Source organism: Hippoglossus hippoglossus, chromosome 10, assembly GCF_009819705.1.
Source record: "Hippoglossus hippoglossus isolate fHipHip1 chromosome 10, fHipHip1.pri, whole genome shotgun sequence".
NCBI classification, from domain to species: domain Eukaryota; kingdom Metazoa; phylum Chordata; class Actinopteri; order Pleuronectiformes; family Pleuronectidae; genus Hippoglossus; species Hippoglossus hippoglossus.
Genome location: NC_047160.1, coordinates 15,621,687 through 15,639,223, shown reverse-complemented (window position 1 = coordinate 15,639,223; position 17,537 = coordinate 15,621,687). Strand labels below are relative to the sequence as shown.

Here is a 17,537-nt window from a genome sequence, read left to right as displayed (position 1 = left end):
GAGCCCTACTAACTTTGTTGAAGCATGTAGGCAGAGTTCTTAGTGGTGTAAGCTACTTGATATGTTTCTTTTGTGATGGTGTTCACCTCCACTTTGTCTATTTTTATTGTGGTTACCACGCAGTATTTTATCTGGATGGTCATTGGTACTATTGTTATAATGACAAGGGATATATATTTCCGGCTATATATTTGTTCTTATTATTTGGTTGTGCTTGGCTGCTCCAGTGATATAGATGTTTTGATACACATTTGTTGAAGTGTTCCAAGATGCTTAGAGGTCGGTGCCTTTGCTTTTTTCGCAAAGTTAGTTTTTACACCCAAACCTATTCAAATAAACCTCGGTGATGTTACTTCCTTATTTTTTTTCATTCACCTTCATTTGATAGTTATCCAAATATTTAATTAGGCTATTTACCCTACTAACTTCACACAAACATGAACAAAACTCAAACATAACCCTTACATTATTTAGTTTAATGTGAATAGAAGGAAAACCTCACTCTGTTATAGGACATGTTGTTCCAAAAATCTTCACTATGTCTACCATTTGAAATGTCTGGAATTTTTTACCTATTTTCTTATCGTGAAGGCTACACACTCCTGCAATTTCCCTTAACTTGGCCATTTCATGAAAATCCATCTATGACAACTGCTTTGTAATCACATGAACAAGTCAGAGGGACAGGGGCACAGCATCTATCAAATGAGGCGCAGTGGGAAACTTTTCTTTCTCCAGAAGACTCACAGCATTTTCCATAAACCCTTTCCTTGAGTAGTGGGAAAAGGTTAAGGTAATCAAATTATTTAGGCTCTGCAATCTAATTTGTTTTTCATGCAACAATCAAAATGTTAAATGATATGTAGCCCATTGCATTATTTCAGGTAGTCACTTTAGACCACTAGTTTTTCTCAAAGAAGCAGTTTTTTTAATTAAATATATGGATTATCGTGTTCAGATTTTCAGTTTTATTTCACTAACCTCTTACTTTAGTTTTTATGCTTGGGAAACATCTTCTGAGAGTCCAGATAAACTCTGGCCCTGCTCAATGGTGCCATTCTATTTACTGTGGGATCTATCCATGGTGCTGAAATCAACCAGCCTTAAATATCACTGTTCTGCAATTAAGGCATTGTTAAGTAGTAAATAACATTCTCTCTGCTTTGGTCAGTAGAATAATAATCTCATCAATCTTAATTTATATTTTATTAGGCTATATATGATTGATTCTGACTGCAGCCTGGACTTTGTTTCTTTTTCCCCTTTTCTTTTTACTTAATTTTTCTTTTATTTCTAGAATACTCAATTATTTAAATATTTTGTAATACACACACTTTGCTCAAAGTGTCGCTGTCCACCAGCTTTACTTATTGTTGCTTGACGTTACTACCGTACGTGCTTGCACATTTCTAACCCATGATAGATTATCCGTCGTTGAAAACAGCGAATTTGCAGCATTGATTGTCGGGCTGTACATATTGTCTGAAGAGGATTACGGTTGCCTGGGTTCATTTTTTATGTTCCAAGTCTTCTTTGTGGTGATTGCAGCATTGGTCTTCCAGAAGAAATGGGACACAAAGGATTTTCAGCTATCGGCCTTGTTACCTTCTTGGGAGTATTTTTTCTGCTCCTGCGTAGCGTCCGTGGAGATGTGGCTTATTCGTTCCCAGAGGAGATGAAACGCGGCTCAGTTGTTGGAAATTTAGCGAAAGACATGGGACTTGAAGTGGAAAAACTGTCTGCCCGAAAGGCTCGCATTGATGCAGACGGGAACAGCAAACGGTATTGTGACATTAATCTGAGCACGGGAGAAATCATTGTTGCTGATAGAATCGACAGAGAGGGGCTTTGTGGCAAAAGGGCATCTTGCCTTTTGAAGCAGGAGCTTGTTTTAGAGAATCCTTTGGAACTGCACCGCATTAATATTCACGTTCAAGATATCAACGACAATTCACCACAGTTTAAAAAGAACACAATAAAATATGAAATTAGTGAATCGGCTGATAAAGGAAGTCGCTATCGTTTAGATGAGGCCCATGATGCAGATGTCGGTCAAAACGCCGTCCAGGGCTATAGTATCGAGGCAAATGAAAACTTTAGATTGAATGTTGTTACAAAGGGCGGAGGAGGAAAATACAGTGAGTTGGTTTTAGAGAAGGAGCTGGATAGAGAACAACAACAAGAGCTAACGATTGTGCTTGTGGCAACAGACGGAGGCTCTCCTCAGAGATCAGGCACTGCGGTCGTTCACGTCACTGTGCTGGATGCTAATGATAACGCCCCAGTGTTTAGCCAGGCTGTCTATAAAGCCATTCTGCCTGAAAACTCACCTTTAGATACTGTGGTGGTCACAGTGAGCGCGACTGATGCAGATGAGGGAGTGAATGGAGACGTGACTTATGAATTTGATCACATTTCGGATGAGGGTAATAACGTATTTTCCCTCGATCAGACAACTGGTGAAATAACAGTAACTGGGCCAATAGATTACGAGGAGTTGTCTGCCTATGAAATGCAAATTACAGCTAAGGATGGTCCGGGATTAGTATCCTCTTGTTCATTAATAATTGACATCACAGACGTAAATGACAACGCCCCTCTTACGTTCATTAAGTCACTGACCAACCCCATACCAGAAGACACCCCACGTGGTACAGAGGTGGGCATCATTAACGTGCAGGACAGAGACTCTGAGAATAACAGACAGGTTCGCTGCTCCATTCTGCAAAATGTTCCTTTTAAGTTAGTTCCTTCCATTAAAAACTATTATTCTCTGGTGACCACAGGACAACTGGACCGTGAACTAGTGTCAGATTACAACATTACAATCATTGCCACTGACGAGGGCTCTCCACCTCTGTCCTCCTCTAAAACTGTTCAGTTATCTGTAGCTGACATCAACGACAACCCACCTGTGTTTGAGGAACAGTCCTACAGCGCATATGTGACTGAAAATAACAAACCCGGCTCCACTTTATGTTCCGTTACTGCTCGAGACCCCGACTGGAGACAAAACGGTACAGTTATTTATTCTCTGTTGTCTGGCGAGGTGAACGGTGCCTTGGTGTCCTCCTATCTATCAGTTAACGGAGACACGGGGGTGATCCACACTGTGAGGTCGTTTGATTATGAACAGTTCAGGAGCTTTAAAGTCCACGTGATGGCCAGAGACAACGGTTCTCCTCCGCTCAGCAGCAACGTGACCGTCAGCGTCTTCATATCGGATGTGAACGACAACTCTCCTCAGATACTGTACCCCGCCCCGGAGGGCAACTCCTTCATGACCGAGCTGGTCCCCAAAGCTGCACACGGAGGCTCTCTGGTGTCCAAAGTGATCGCGGTGGACTCGGACTCCGGACAGAACGCCTGGCTGTCCTATCATATAGTCAAATCCACTGATCCGGGACTTTTCACTATTGGTGTCCACAGCGGAGAGATCAGGACACAGCGGGACATTTCTGAATCTGACAGCATGAAACAGAACCTCATTGTGGCGGTGAAAGATAACGGACAGCCCTCTCTGTCTGCCACCTGTTCCATGTATTTACTTATTTCTGATAACTTGGCTGAGGTGCCAGAGCTGAAGGACATTTCTTATGATGAGAAGAATTCAAAACTGACGTCTTACCTGATCATCGCGTTGGTCTCTGTCTCCACCTTTTTCCTGACCTTCATCATCATCATCCTGGGTGTGAGGTTTTGTCGCAGGAGAAAGCCCAGAATGTTGTTTGATGGAGCTGTCGCCATCCCCAGCGCTTATCTCCCTCCTAATTACGCAGATGTTGATGGCACAGGAACTTTACGCAGCACTTACAATTATGACGCCTACCTGACAACAGGTTCAAGAACCAGTGACTTTAAGTTTGTGACATCTTACAATGACAACACACTGCCTGCTGACCAGACTCTGAGGAAAAGTCCTTCTGACTTTGTCGATATGTTTGAAGGTGTTGATGATTCTCCAGAGGTAGGAATCTTTTTACTGATTAAAACACATTTAATGTTTTCTTTTACTGCTTTCTTCTGCTCAAACATATTTATTATTTTTACATGATGACAGATGTTCAAAGTCCTATCAATTGAAGTAACCATCAATCCTCCCAATATGTAACAGGCTTCCATGTTGAGATTGGCTTTTGTTCAAATTAACATTCCAATTTGTGATTTCAACCACAGAAGGATGATGGCATGGTAACTTTACACAGTACTTAGTATTTGTATGGTGCCTACCTGACCACAAGTTGTAGAAACACGTTACGTATGTTACAATTGACAACACACTCACTGCTGACCAGACTCTGAGTCCTACTAACTTTGTTGAAGCATGTAGGCAGAGTTCTTAGTGGTGAAAGCTACTTTATATTTTTCTTTTGTGATTGGTGTTTACCTCCACTTTGTCTATTTTTAATGTGGTTACCACGCAGTATTTTATCTGGATGGTCATTGGTACTATTGTTATAATGACTAGGGCTATATATTTCCGGCTATATATTTTTTCTCATTGTTTTGTTGTGCTTGGCTGCTCCGGTGATTTAGATGTTTTGATACACATTTGTTGAAGTGTTCCAAGATGCTTAGAGGTCGGTGCCTTTGCTTTTTTCACAAAGTTAGTTTTTACACCCAAACCTATTAAAATCAATCTCTGTGATGTTATTAACTTTTTTTTTTCGTTCACCTTCATTTGTTAGTTATCAAAATATTTATTTAGGCTGTTCACCCTACTAACTTAACACAAACATGAACAAAACTCAAACATAACCCTTAAATTATTTAGTTTAATGTGAATAGAAGGAAGACCTCACTCTGTTATAGGACATGTTCCAAAAATCTTCACTATGTCTACCATTTGAAATTTCTGGAATTTTGTAACTATTTTCTTATCGTGAAGGCTACACACTGTTCTACTGCAATTTCACTTAACTTGGCCATTTAATGAAAATCCATCTATGACAACTGCTTTGTAATCACATGAACAAGTACATGGGACAGGGGCACAGCATCTATCAAATGAGGCGCAGTGGGAAACTTTTCTTTCTCCAGAAGACTCACAGCATTTTCCATAAACCCTTTCCTTGAGTAGTGGGAAAAGGTTAAGGTAATCAAATTATTTAGGCTCTGCAATCTAATTTGTTTTTCATGCAACAATCAAAATGTTAAATGTTATATAGCCCATTGCATTATTTCAAGTAGTCACTTTAGACCACTAGTTTTTCTCAAAGAAGCAGTTTTTTTAATTAAATATTTGGATTATCGTGTTCAGATTTTCAGTTTTATTTCACTAACCTCTTACTTTAGTTGTTATGCTTGGGAAACATCTTCTGAGAGTCCAGATAAACTCTGGCCCTGCTCAATGGTGCCATTCTATTTACTGTGGGATCTATCCATGGTGCTGAAATCAACCAGCCTTAAAGATCACTGTTCTGCAATAAAGGCATTGTTAAGTAGTAAATAACCTTCTCTCTGCTTTGTTCAGTAGAATAATAATCTCATCAATCCTAATTTATATTTTATTAGGCTATATGTGATTGATTCTGACTGCAGCCTGGACTTTGTTTCATTTTCCCCTTTTCTTTTTACTTAATTTTTCTTTTATTTCTAGAATACTCAATTATTTAAATATTTTGTAATACACACACTTTGCTCAAAGTGTCGCTGTCCACCAGCTTTACTTATTGTTGCTTGACGTTATTACCGTACGTGCTTGCACATTTCCAACCCATGATCCATGTCCGTCGTTGAAAACAGCGAATTTGCAGCATGGATTGTCGGGCTGTACATATTGTCTGAAGAGGATTACGGTTGCCTGGGTTCATTTTTTATGTTCCAAGTCTTCTTTGTGGTGATTGCAGCATTGGTCTTCCAGAAGAAATGGGACACAAAGGATTTTCAGCTATCGGCCTTGTTACCTTCTTGGGAGTATTTCTTCTGTTCCTGCGTAGCGTCCGTGGAGATGTGGCTTATTCGTTCCCAGAGGAGATGAAACGCGGCTCAGTTGTTGGAAATTTAGCGAAAGACATGGGACTTGAAGTGGGAAAACTGTCTGCTCGAAAGGCTCGCATTGATGCAGACGGGAACAGCAAACGGTATTGTGACATTAATCTGAGCACGGGAGAAATCATTGTTGCTGATAGAATCGACAGAGAGGGGCTTTGTGGCAAAAAGGCATCTTGCCTTTTGAAGCAGGAGCTTGTTTTAGAGAATCCTTTGGAACTGCACCGCATTAATATTCACGTTCAAGATATCAACGACAATTCACCACAGTTTAAAAAGAACACAATCAAATATGAAATTAGGGAATCCGCTGATAAAGGAAGTCGCTATCGTTTAGATGAGGCCCATGATGCTGATGTCGGTCAAAACGCCGTCCAGGGCTATAGTATCGAGGCAAATGAAAACTTTAGATTGAATGTTGTTACAAAGGGCGGAGGAGGAAAATACAGTGAGTTGGTTTTAGAGAAGGAGCTGGATAGAGAACAACAACAAGAGCTAACGATTGTGCTTGTGGCAACAGACGGAGGCTCTCCTCAGAGATCAGGCACTGCGGTCGTTCACGTCACTGTGCTGGATGCTAATGATAACGCCCCAGTGTTTAGCCAGGCTGTCTATAAAGCCATTCTGCCTGAAAACTCACCTTTAGATACTGTGGTGGTCACAGTGAGCGCGACTGATGCAGATGAGGGAGTGAATGGAGACGTGACTTATGAATTTGATCACATTTCGGATGAGGGTAATAACGTATTTTCCCTCGATCAGACAACTGGTGAAATAACAGTAACTGGGCCAATAGATTACGAGGAGTTGTCTGCCTATGAAATGCAAATTACAGCTAAGGATGGTCCGGGATTAGTATCCTCTTGTTCATTAATAATTGACATCACAGACGGAAATGACAACGCCCCTCTTACGTTCATTAAGTCACTGACCAACCCCATACCAGAAGACACCCCACGTGGTACAGAGGTGGGCATCATTAACGTGCAGGACAGAGACTCTGAGAATAACAGACAGGTTCGCTGCTCCATTCTGCAAAATGTTCCTTTTAAGTTAGTTCCTTCTATTAAAAACTATTATTCTCTGGTGACCACAGGACAACTGGACCGTGAACTAGTGTCAGATTACAACATTACAATCACTGCCACTGACGAGGGCTCTCCACCTCTGTCCTCCTCTAAAACTGTTCAGTTATCTGTTGCTGACATCAACGACAACCCACCTGTGTTTGAGGAACAGTCCTACAGCGCATATGTGACTGAAAATAACAAACCCGGCTCCACTTTATGTTCCGTTACTGCTCGAGACCCCGACTGGAGACAAAACGGTACAGTTATTTATTCTCTGTTGTCTGGCGAGGTGAACGGTGCCTTGGTGTCCTCCTATCTATCAGTTAACGGAGACACGGGGGTGATCCACGCTGTGAGGTCGTTTGATTATGAACAGTTCAGGAGCTTTAAAGTCCACGTGATGGCCAGAGACAACGGTTCTCCTCCGCTCAGCAGCAACGTGACCGTCAGCGTCTTCATATCGGATGTGAACGACAACTCTCCTCAGATACTGTACCCCGCCCCGGAGGGCAACTCCTTCATGACCGAGCTGGTCCCCAAAGCTGCACACGGAGGCTCTCTGGTGTCCAAAGTGATCGCGGTGGACGCGGACTCCGGACAGAACGCCTGGCTGTCCTATCACATAGTCAAATCCACTGATCCGGGACTTTTCACTATTGGTGTCCACAGCGGAGAGATCAGGACACAGCGGGACATTTCTGAATCTGACAGCATGAAACAGAACCTTATTGTGGCGGTGAAAGATAACGGACAGCCCTCTCTGTCTGCCACCTGTTCCATGTATTTACTAATTTCTGATAACCTGGCTGAGGTGCCAGAGCTGAAGGACATTTCTTATGATGAGAAGAATTCAAAACTGACCTCTTACCTGATCATCGCGCTGGTCTCTGTCTCCACCTTTTTCCTGACCTTCATCATCATCATCCTGGGTGTGAGGTTTTGTCGCAGGAGAAAGCCCAGACTGTTGTTTGATGGAGCTGTCGCCATCCCCAGTGCTTATCTCCCTCCTAATTACGCAGATGTTGACGGCACAGGAACTTTACGCAGTACTTACAATTATGATGCCTACCTGACAACAGGTTCCAGAACCAGTGACTTTAAGTTCGTGACATCTTACAATGACAACACACTGCCTGCTGACCAGACTCTGAGGAAAAGTCCTTCTGACTTTGCAGATATGTTTGGAGGTGTTGATGATTCTCCAGAGGTAGGAGTCATTTTACTTATCAAATTGCATTTAATGTTTTCTTTTACTGCTTTCTTCTGGTCAAAAATATTTAATATTTTTTGGTCGAAAATATTTAATTTTTTCACATGACAGATGTTGAAAGTCTTCCCAATTAAAGAAACCATCAATCCTCCCAATAAGTAACAGGCTTCCATCTTGAGATGTTCTTTTATTTAAATGATCAATCCATTTTCTCATTTCAACCTTTTTGCCGAAGGATGGTGTCATGGGAACCTTACACAGCACTTATTATTAATATGGTGACCACAGGTTGTAGAAACATTTCGTGACATTACGTATGTGACACACTAGAGAAGGCTGCTATATATTTATAACGTGATTACCACGCAGGATTTTATACATCCCTTTGGACATCTAGATGGTCATGGAAGTTTTGTTAAGATGACAAGGACATTTGTGGCATTATATTTGTTATTTTTGTTTGGTTGTGCCTGGCTGCTCCAGTGATGTGATGTTGGTTAATATACTTCCAAAATAATGAGGAAAACGTTATATAGATCTTTTGATTCACAATTGTTGATACAAATCTTGGGAGTGTAACCCTCAAGCAAATAAGTACTTGCCATTATTTGCACTGCTAAATGAGTGGATTTGTGGATCTAAAATGAACTTTCCAAAAATATAGTTTCTTTGGCCCCATCTGCATAACCATGGTCATAGTTCTAAAGGAATGATTCTCATTTCATTGGTTAAAATACGTTTTGCAAGGCGTCGCAGAGTGCATGAAATATCCAAAATACTTATAACAGCGCAACATTTTTAATGTCAAACCTTTTAAAGATATATTTTGATATTAGTTTTTTATTTAAATAATTTTACCCACCCCAGTTTATTTTTTATGTATGTTTCATGGATTTAAGCCACACTGTAATCATAAAGAATATCCATACAACTGCACAGTTAGAGTACTGTATTGCAGGTATATAAATTTGATTTAAGCGTTCTCCGATTGTTTTTATTTTGCTGTTGCAGAAAACGTCCTTGAGTCACTACAGTATATGTTGAATGCGTATGGGAAAGTATTACATGTATGACTAATGCTAGAGTTTCAATTTAAAACACTTGGGTGTAGAAATCCATATTAAGTGACTGCAGTTGCAAACGTTTACATCAGTGAGTGATGACTGAAATGCTGGTTGCAGACCGTGTGTCAAGTTTTTTGAATTGTTTAATCTAAGAATGACTGAAGCAACTTCTTTTCCGGCAAATATTGTTAAACTACAATTATATTGAACAAATACATCTCTTTTGCTTCTTGCAGTTTGGGATTTTACTTGACAGTATCTGTCTAACAATGGATGCATGTGTTTATACTGCCTTTGAGGTAAAGGTAAACAAAACGAGCATGTACAATAAGTTGTTCTCTTGTTGAAATACAGTGGGTCAGTGATGTTCACAGATAATTCCAACACTTGTATTTTATAATATATTGCTGAAGACCATCCATTGTGGATTGCATTTATAACGACAGCGCATTTGTTTGTCTGTCTTGCCTTAAGTATATAAACGTGTAGATTGAGGAGGCCCTTGTCTGAGTTAATTCATGGTCAGGGTCATAAGCTCATCCACAGAATTTACACAGAGCAAGAAGTCATACTGGCTTGGAGGTTGTCACCTAAAATACAAGTGTTGTCAGTTGTGGTTCTTCCTCCGTATTAGAACCTCTGTAAATAGTTTGATTATCGAATTGGACTTGAGGTTTCTTTTCCTTTTTAGGAGAAAATATTTAACTTTTTCATATCTTTTCTGAGATACAGGCCAATATTGAGTGTGGTAATGTATCGTAAATTTTGCTGTTTAAGTTCGTTAAGTCGGTTTATTGAACACGTTCAAATAAACTATCTGCAGCCTATTTCCAATTCGAAGTTAATACACAACGGAATGACTTGGAATATTAGATTTTCTTTTTTGTCGTGGGCTTTACAATCACATGATTTTCAGAAGTCTTATTTTCCAAATCAACTCATCCTGAATTCCAGCATATATTGAATATCCAAACATTTTATTGCAATATTTCCACTGCACATTTGCTTTGTTATTGTTGTTATTTAACCAGTTCACTCACTTGTTGTCCCTCTCAGTGATGCAGAGAGGAGTCATGTTGGTCTCTATGAAAATATACGTAGCAGTTGGTTGATACACACTGAATGCTGTGCATTGTGTGTCTTGGTATTTAACCTCACTTTGTTTGGTTTTGGTTTACAGTACAACTTTCTGTTGCATATACTCTTAGAATCTCTATGCACATAATACCATCTTCCAGATAAGTTGTAATGGGAAATTCATGTTTACCAATGAATACAGAAGTGTAGTGTCTCTTAAGGTTATACATTTATTAACATTATTTGTATTAAGGACAGTTTATGAAAAGTGCAATGCAGAAAAGTAATCGGTGCTAAAATAACACTGGGACTTCTACAGATATGAGGTGTTCACACACAGCAGAAAACAAAATTACAACAGTTGCTCCGACATTGTAACTGTTTCACAATCTATAGGACAGTGTCATTATCATAATTTATAATTGATTGAGCAACAGTCTTTTTATACCTTGATACACAAAGTGAAATTGTCTACTTGTAGAGATTGCAGTGCTATAACTAAATTTAACTCTGGGTGTCACTGTGCACCAACCATGGAAGTACGTGCCATTTGCTTCATCCGTTCTCTTCCACCATTGCAAACCGTCTTGTTGTTCAGTGCGCGTGTGTGTGTGAAGAACGATACAAAGGGCTTACATCGTCGTGATATTCGGACAATAATTCGCGAGGAATATATCCGTCTTTGACCACTTTGAAAGACTTGCCCAGGGAAGGATGAACGCCTGGTCGATGACGGGAAAACCCGTGTACAGAGGGTTTTCTATGGATCGTTATGGTGTTGTTCTCCTTTTCATCAGCCTGCATTTCGCGTACGGAGACGTGAGCTACTCTGTCGCAGAGGAGATGAAACGCGGGTCTGTGATTGGAAATCTAGCAAAGGATCTCGGCCTCGGGACTGCTGCACTTTCCTCGCGTAAAGCTCGCATTGACACGGACAGGAGTGGCAAGCAGTATTGTGATATTAATCTGAGCAGCGGAGATTTGATTGTGACGGACAGGATCGACAGAGAGGGTCTTTGTGGTAAGAAGGCGACTTGCCTTTTAAAAGAGGAGCTTGTACTGGAAAACCCTTTAGAGCTTCATCGTATCAGTATTCATGTGCAAGATATAAACGACAACGCCCCTCACTTTAGTGAGGAGTTGATTTCATTTGAAATTACAGAATCAGCCGTGAAAGGAGCGAAATTCTTACTCACTGAAGCCCATGATGCAGATATCGGTTCAAATACCGTGCAGCACTACAACTTACAAAATAATGAACATTTCACTATTAATGTGGATACAGACGGTAGTGGACGGAAACACTCCGAGCTGGTTTTAGTGAAAGAATTAGACCGAGAACAAGAGAACGATCTAAAATTGGTGCTTACGGCTGTAGATGGTGGTTCTCCGAGGAGATCGGGTACTGCGATCATTCACATCACTGTGCTCGATGCTAATGATAACGCACCAGTGTTTAATCAGGTCGTATATGAAGCCAATGTGCCTGAAAACGCACCGTTAGATACAGTAGTTATTGCAGTGAGCGCAACTGATGCAGACGCGGGACCAAATGGTGACATTACGTACAGTTTTGATCATGTGTCTGATGACCATGCCACGTTATTCTCTCTTGACCAGAAGACTGGAGAAATACGAGTCATCGGGTCCATTGATTATGAGACTGAGACGTCTATTGAACTACGGATAAGAGCTAAAGACGGGCCAGGTCTTACCTCATATTGTACAGTAATTATGGACGTAACAGATGTCAATGATAACCCACCTGCTATCAGTTTAAAGTCACTGACTAACCCCATACCTGAGAACGTGTCACCTGGTTCAGAGGTGGGCATCGTTAACGTGCAGGACAGAGACTCTGAGAATAACAGACAGGTTCGCTGCTCCATTCAACAAAATGTCCCTTTTAAGTTAGTTCCTTCGATTAAAAACTATTATTCTCTGGTGACCACAGGACAACTGGACCGTGAACTAGTGTCAGATTATAACATTACAATCACTGCCACTGACGAGGGCTCTCCACCTCTGTCCTCCTCTAAAACTGTTCAGTTATCTGTAGCTGACATCAACGACAACCCACCTGTGTTTGAGGAACAGTCCTACAGCGCATATGTGACTGAAAATAACAAACCTGGCTCCACGTTATGTTCCGTTACTGCTCGAGACCCCGACTGGAGACAAAACGGTACAGTGGTTTATTCTCTGTTACCTGGTGAGGTGAACGGTGCCTCGGTGTCCTCCTATCTATCAGTTAACGGAGACACGGGGGTGATCCACGCTGTGAGGTCGTTTGATTATGAACAGTTCAGGAGCTTTAAAGTCCACGTGATGGCCAGAGACAACGGTTCTCCTCCGCTCAGCAGCAACGTGACCGTCAGCGTCTTCATATCGGATGTGAACGACAACTCTCCTCAGATACTGTACCCCGCCCCGGAGGGCAACTCCTTCATGACCGAGCTGGTCCCCAAAGCTGCACACGGAGGCTCTCTGGTGTCCAAAGTGATCGCGGTGGACGCGGACTCCGGACAGAACGCCTGGCTGTCCTATCATATAGTCAAATCCACTGATCCGGGACTTTTCAGTATTGGTGTCCACAGCGGAGAGATCAGGACACAGCGGGACATATCTGAATCTGACAGCATGAAACAGAACCTTATTGTGTCGGTGAAAGATAACGGACAGCCCACTCTGTCTGCCACCTGTTCCATGTATTTACTTATTTCTGATAACCTGGCTGAGGTGCCAGAGCTGAAAGACATTTCTTATGATGAGAAGAATTCAAAACTGACCTCTTACCTGATCATCGCGCTCGTGTCTGTCTCCACCTTTTTCCTGACCTTCATCATCATCATCCTGGGTGTGAGGTTTTGTCGCAGGAGAAAACCCAGGCTGTTGTTTGACGGAGCTGTCGCCATCCCCAGCGCTTATCTCCCTCCTAATTACGCAGATGTTGACGGCACAGGAACTTTACGCAGCACTTACAATTATGACGCCTATCTGACTACAGGTTCTCGAACCAGTGACTTTAAGTTCGTGACATCTTACAATGACAACACACTGCCTGCTGACCAGACTCTGAGGAAAAGTCCTTCTGACTTTGCTGATGCTTTTGGAGACTGTGATTCTTCTCCTGAGGTAAGGGCAATGCATATTTGATGCACATACATAATTAGAAAACGAGCCCCCTTTTCAGATTTTTGACTTGTAATGTGATAGTAATTTTGGAATAATCGCTTCTTAAAATATGAAATAAAAGAGTTCCTTGACGTGGTCATAAGTTGGGTCTATTTTTGCTATTTGTCTTTAGAATTATGAACTCACATTGCTTAGTAACAATTCCCTACCTGATATTCTCCAGTCATTCTTTGAAACATTGCCAACCAAGCGATGCAGCTGACATTAGATGCATTTATAACAGCTGTGTAGTTCCCTAGCTGGATTTTGTGAAGTTTGTGACTTTCCTTATACATCTTTTATAGCTGCACAATCGTCAGGGATGTTTGTTTTGGTACTAAATCATCAGGTATATATTTAAGTCTCAGGGGAATTTGCCGTTTTAAACGTGAGTATTAAATATGAGTGATTGTCATATGTGAGCAGTATATTCCGTATGCGGTGTCCTCGTCAAATAATCGTGTTGTAGATGCGCTCTTTATGTGGAATATTCCTTATATGTCACTAATTATTTTCCTATAGAAGTTTTCATTTATACTAATTTGCTCTTCATATAAATCTGTTTTATTGAGTCTAAATCTTGCGCAGACTTCCTGCAAGTGGACCTTATTCAGTTTGTAGAGGAGACTCACGATGTCGCTGTACACCAGCTGTGAAATTGTGTGTGTGTGTCATTATCCAGCCACTCCTAGCGAGCAGTAGTGTGGTTTATGCTTTTGCAGTTGATCGTCGAGACAGGCAGAGACTTGATTCTTCCTTGTTGAGATTTCGGATTTATTCCTTACTTTTTGGCTGTGTTCCTGCCCACCGAATAGGAAACATTTACTGATTCGGAGATCAGCGACACGATGGCTATCGCTGGATTTACGTTACGAAGCTGTGCCATTGTTTTGCAGCTCCTTTCTTTGCATTTCGCAAATGGAGATGTGAGCTATTCTTTTCCCGAGGAGATGAGACGTGGATCCCTCATCGGAAATATCGCGAAAGATTTGGGTCTTGAAAGAAGTACACTATCCGCTCGAAAGGCTCGGATTGATACGGATGGAAGCGACAAACGTTATTGTGATATAAACCTTCGTAACGGGGATCTGACCGTTGCCGAGCGCATTGACCGAGAAGGCCTGTGTGGAGACAAAGCATCCTGCGCTTTAAAACAAGAGCTCATGTTAGAGAATCCGTTAGAGTTGCATCGAATCAGTCTACATATTCAGGATATAAATGATAACTCGCCAAAATTTAATAAAGATTTGATTCAAATAGATATTAGTGAATCCGCGGCAAAAGGTGCTCGTTTTCCAATAGAAGAAGCACACGATGCGGATATAGGTAAATATTCAGTTCAGAGGTACGACCTGCAAAGTAATGATAATTTTATTCTGGGGGTTGGAACAAATTCTGTCGAACTTGTACTTAGCAAAGAGCTTGACCGTGAAAATTTGAAAGAAATCAATCTGCTTCTCACAGCTCTTGATGGTGGCTCTCCTCAAATGTCAGGTACTGTGGTCATTCACATTACGGTACTGGATGCTAATGATAACGTCCCAGTGTTCAGTCAGGCCGTTTACAAAGCCAGTCTGCCTGAAAACTCTCCACTGGGCACTGTCGTGCTGACGGTGAGTGCAACTGATGCAGACGAAGGTCTAAATGGAGATGTTACATATGATTTTGGACACATATCGGAGGATGTGAAATCAGTTTTTACTATAGATCATAAGACGGGTAATGTCAAATTGACGACCCCGGTCGACTTTGAAACGGTGTCATCATTTGAACTGCGTGTTACTGCAAAAGATGGTTTGGGATTGACCTCTTACGCAAAAGTCATGATAGATGTTGCTGATGTGAATGACAATGCTCCAGTTATATATCTAAAGTCACTGACTAACCCCATACCTGAGAACGTGTCACCTGGTTCAGAGGTGGGCATCATTAACGTGCAGGACAGAGACTCTGAGAATAACAGACAGGTTCGCTGCTCCATTCAACAAAATGTCCCTTTTAAGTTAGTTCCTTCGATTAAAAACTATTATTCTCTGGTGACCACAGGACAACTGGACCGTGAACTAGTGTCAGATTACAACATTACAATCACTGCCACTGACGAGGGCTCTCCACCTCTGTCCTCCTCTAAAACTGTTCAGTTATCTGTAGCTGACATCAACGACAACCCACCTGTGTTTGAGGAACAGTCCTACAGCGCATATGTGACTGAAAATAACAAACCTGGCTCCGCTTTATGTTCCGTTACTGCTCTAGACCCCGACTGGAGACAAAACGGTACAGTGGTTTATTCTCTGTTACCTGGTGAGGTGAACGGTGCCCAGGTGTCCTCCTATCTATCAGTTAACGGAGACACGGGGGTGATCCACGCTGTGAGGTCGTTTGATTATGAACAGTTCAGGAGCTTTAAAGTCCACGTGATGGCCAGAGACAACGGTTCTCCTCCGCTCAGCAGCAACGTGACCGTCAGCGTCTTCATATCGGATGTGAACGACAACTCTCCTCAGATACTGTACCCCGCCCCGCAGGGCAACTCCTTCATGACCGAGCTGGTCCCCAAAGCTGCACACGGAGGCTCTCTGGTGTCCAAAGTGATCGCGGTGGACGCGGACTCCGGACAGAACGCCTGGCTGTCCTATCATATAGTCAAATCCACTGATCCGGGACTTTTCACTATTGGTGTCCACAGCGGAGAGATCAGGACACAGCGGGACATTTCTGAATCTGACAGCATGAAACAGAACCTGATTGTGGCGGTGAAAGATAACGGACAGCCCTCTCTGTCTGCCACCTGTTCCATGTATTTACTAATTTCTGATAACTTGGCTGAGGTGCCAGAGCTGAAGGACATTTCTTATGATGAGAAGAATTCAAAACTGACCTCTTACCTGATCATCGCGTTGGTCTCTGTCTCTACCTTTTTCCTGACCTTCATCATCATCATCCTCGGTGTGAGGTTTTGTCGCAGGAGAAAGCCCAGACTGTTGTTTGACGGAGCTGTCGCCATCCCCAGTGCTTATCTCCCTCCTAATTACGCAGATGTTGATGCTACAGGAACTTTACGCAGCACTTACAACTATGACGCCTACCTGACAACAGGTTCTCGAACCAGTGACTTTAAGTTCGTGACGTCTTACAATGACAACACACTGCCTGCAGACCAGACTCTGAGGAAGAGTCCTTCTGACTTTGCTGACGCGTTTGGAGACTGTGATGATTCGCCCGAGGTAGGGAAACAGCTTAAATACAGTCAGTAAAATACGCTTAAAATACAAATATACATTTTTAACATCAACAATGAACATTTCATTTTGTGTTTCAAAGTATTTTTACTTTTAAATCGTATCTATTGTTTTCAATACATACATGAACACACACACACAATGCACACAAACACACACACAGACATCGTAATCCTTTCCCTCTCTGTGTTTTAGTTGTTTCCACTAATTCGAACAATTTTTGTAAATCGGTGAACGATTTATATGCCGCTCCTCTTTTCTCTGTCCATGGTGCTGAACACAGTTTTGTATCCAGCTTCATGATTAGAAGTTGTAAACATTTATTTCCCGTGTTAATTAATATGGCATATATAGCCACAAAGTCGAGTTGTCATCTTTTATATAGCTCTCATCTCTTTTTTTGATTTCTTTCCCCCTTGCATTTCTTACTTATTATTATAATTTTTTTTACATATTTCAGCATAACCCTTAGAAATAGAATAATTATATCTCGGTTCATTTTCATTGTATTGCAATCCAAAACTTGTTTACATATTAGGGAGTCATTCTTATCCCCGTAAATATATCTGGTATACACGCTTTAAAAGAAAAAAAAGAAAAATACTCGTCAGTGTTATGTCTCAAAAAGTACTCAAGGTGTCAGTGTGCACTAATAAACGTGAATGCACGTCTACTCCCCACCCATTCATGTAGACAAATATAAAGGCAG

At 41.5% G+C, this 17,537-nt stretch overlaps 3 protein-coding genes across 14 annotated transcripts in view; all 3 read left to right on the top strand.

Moving 5' to 3' along the window:
- Positions 1–17,537, top strand: part of LOC117768880 (protocadherin gamma-A11-like) — a 253,231-nt gene that overhangs the window by 18,724 nt on the left and 216,970 nt on the right. The window contains exon 1 of one of the 12 annotated variants that reach the window (XM_034597326.1): positions 1,414–3,967. The exons of 8 other annotated variants lie outside the window; for them this stretch is intronic. In XM_034597326.1, coding sequence (XP_034453217.1) covers positions 1,568–3,967 — 2,400 coding nt within the window. In that variant the 5' untranslated portion in view covers positions 1,414–1,567. Of the gene's footprint in view, positions 1–1,413; positions 3,968–5,769; positions 8,269–17,537 lie in introns of those variants that run through there. 3 more of the 12 variants (XM_034597346.1, XM_034597324.1, XM_034597344.1) reach the window with 3 other exon arrangements.
- On the top strand, positions 6,928–16,843 carry LOC117769773 (putative protocadherin beta-18). Its single transcript, XM_034598896.1, has 2 exons — positions 6,928–6,960; positions 15,506–16,843. Exon 2 carries the CDS (start codon positions 16,007–16,009, stop codon positions 16,841–16,843), a length of 837 nt encoding a protein of 278 aa, XP_034454787.1. The 5' UTR covers positions 6,928–6,960; positions 15,506–16,006.
- On the top strand, positions 11,030–13,568 carry LOC117769774 (protocadherin beta-16-like). Its single transcript, XM_034598897.1, has one exon. It carries the CDS (start codon positions 11,127–11,129, stop codon positions 13,566–13,568), a length of 2,442 nt encoding a protein of 813 aa, XP_034454788.1. The 5' UTR covers positions 11,030–11,126.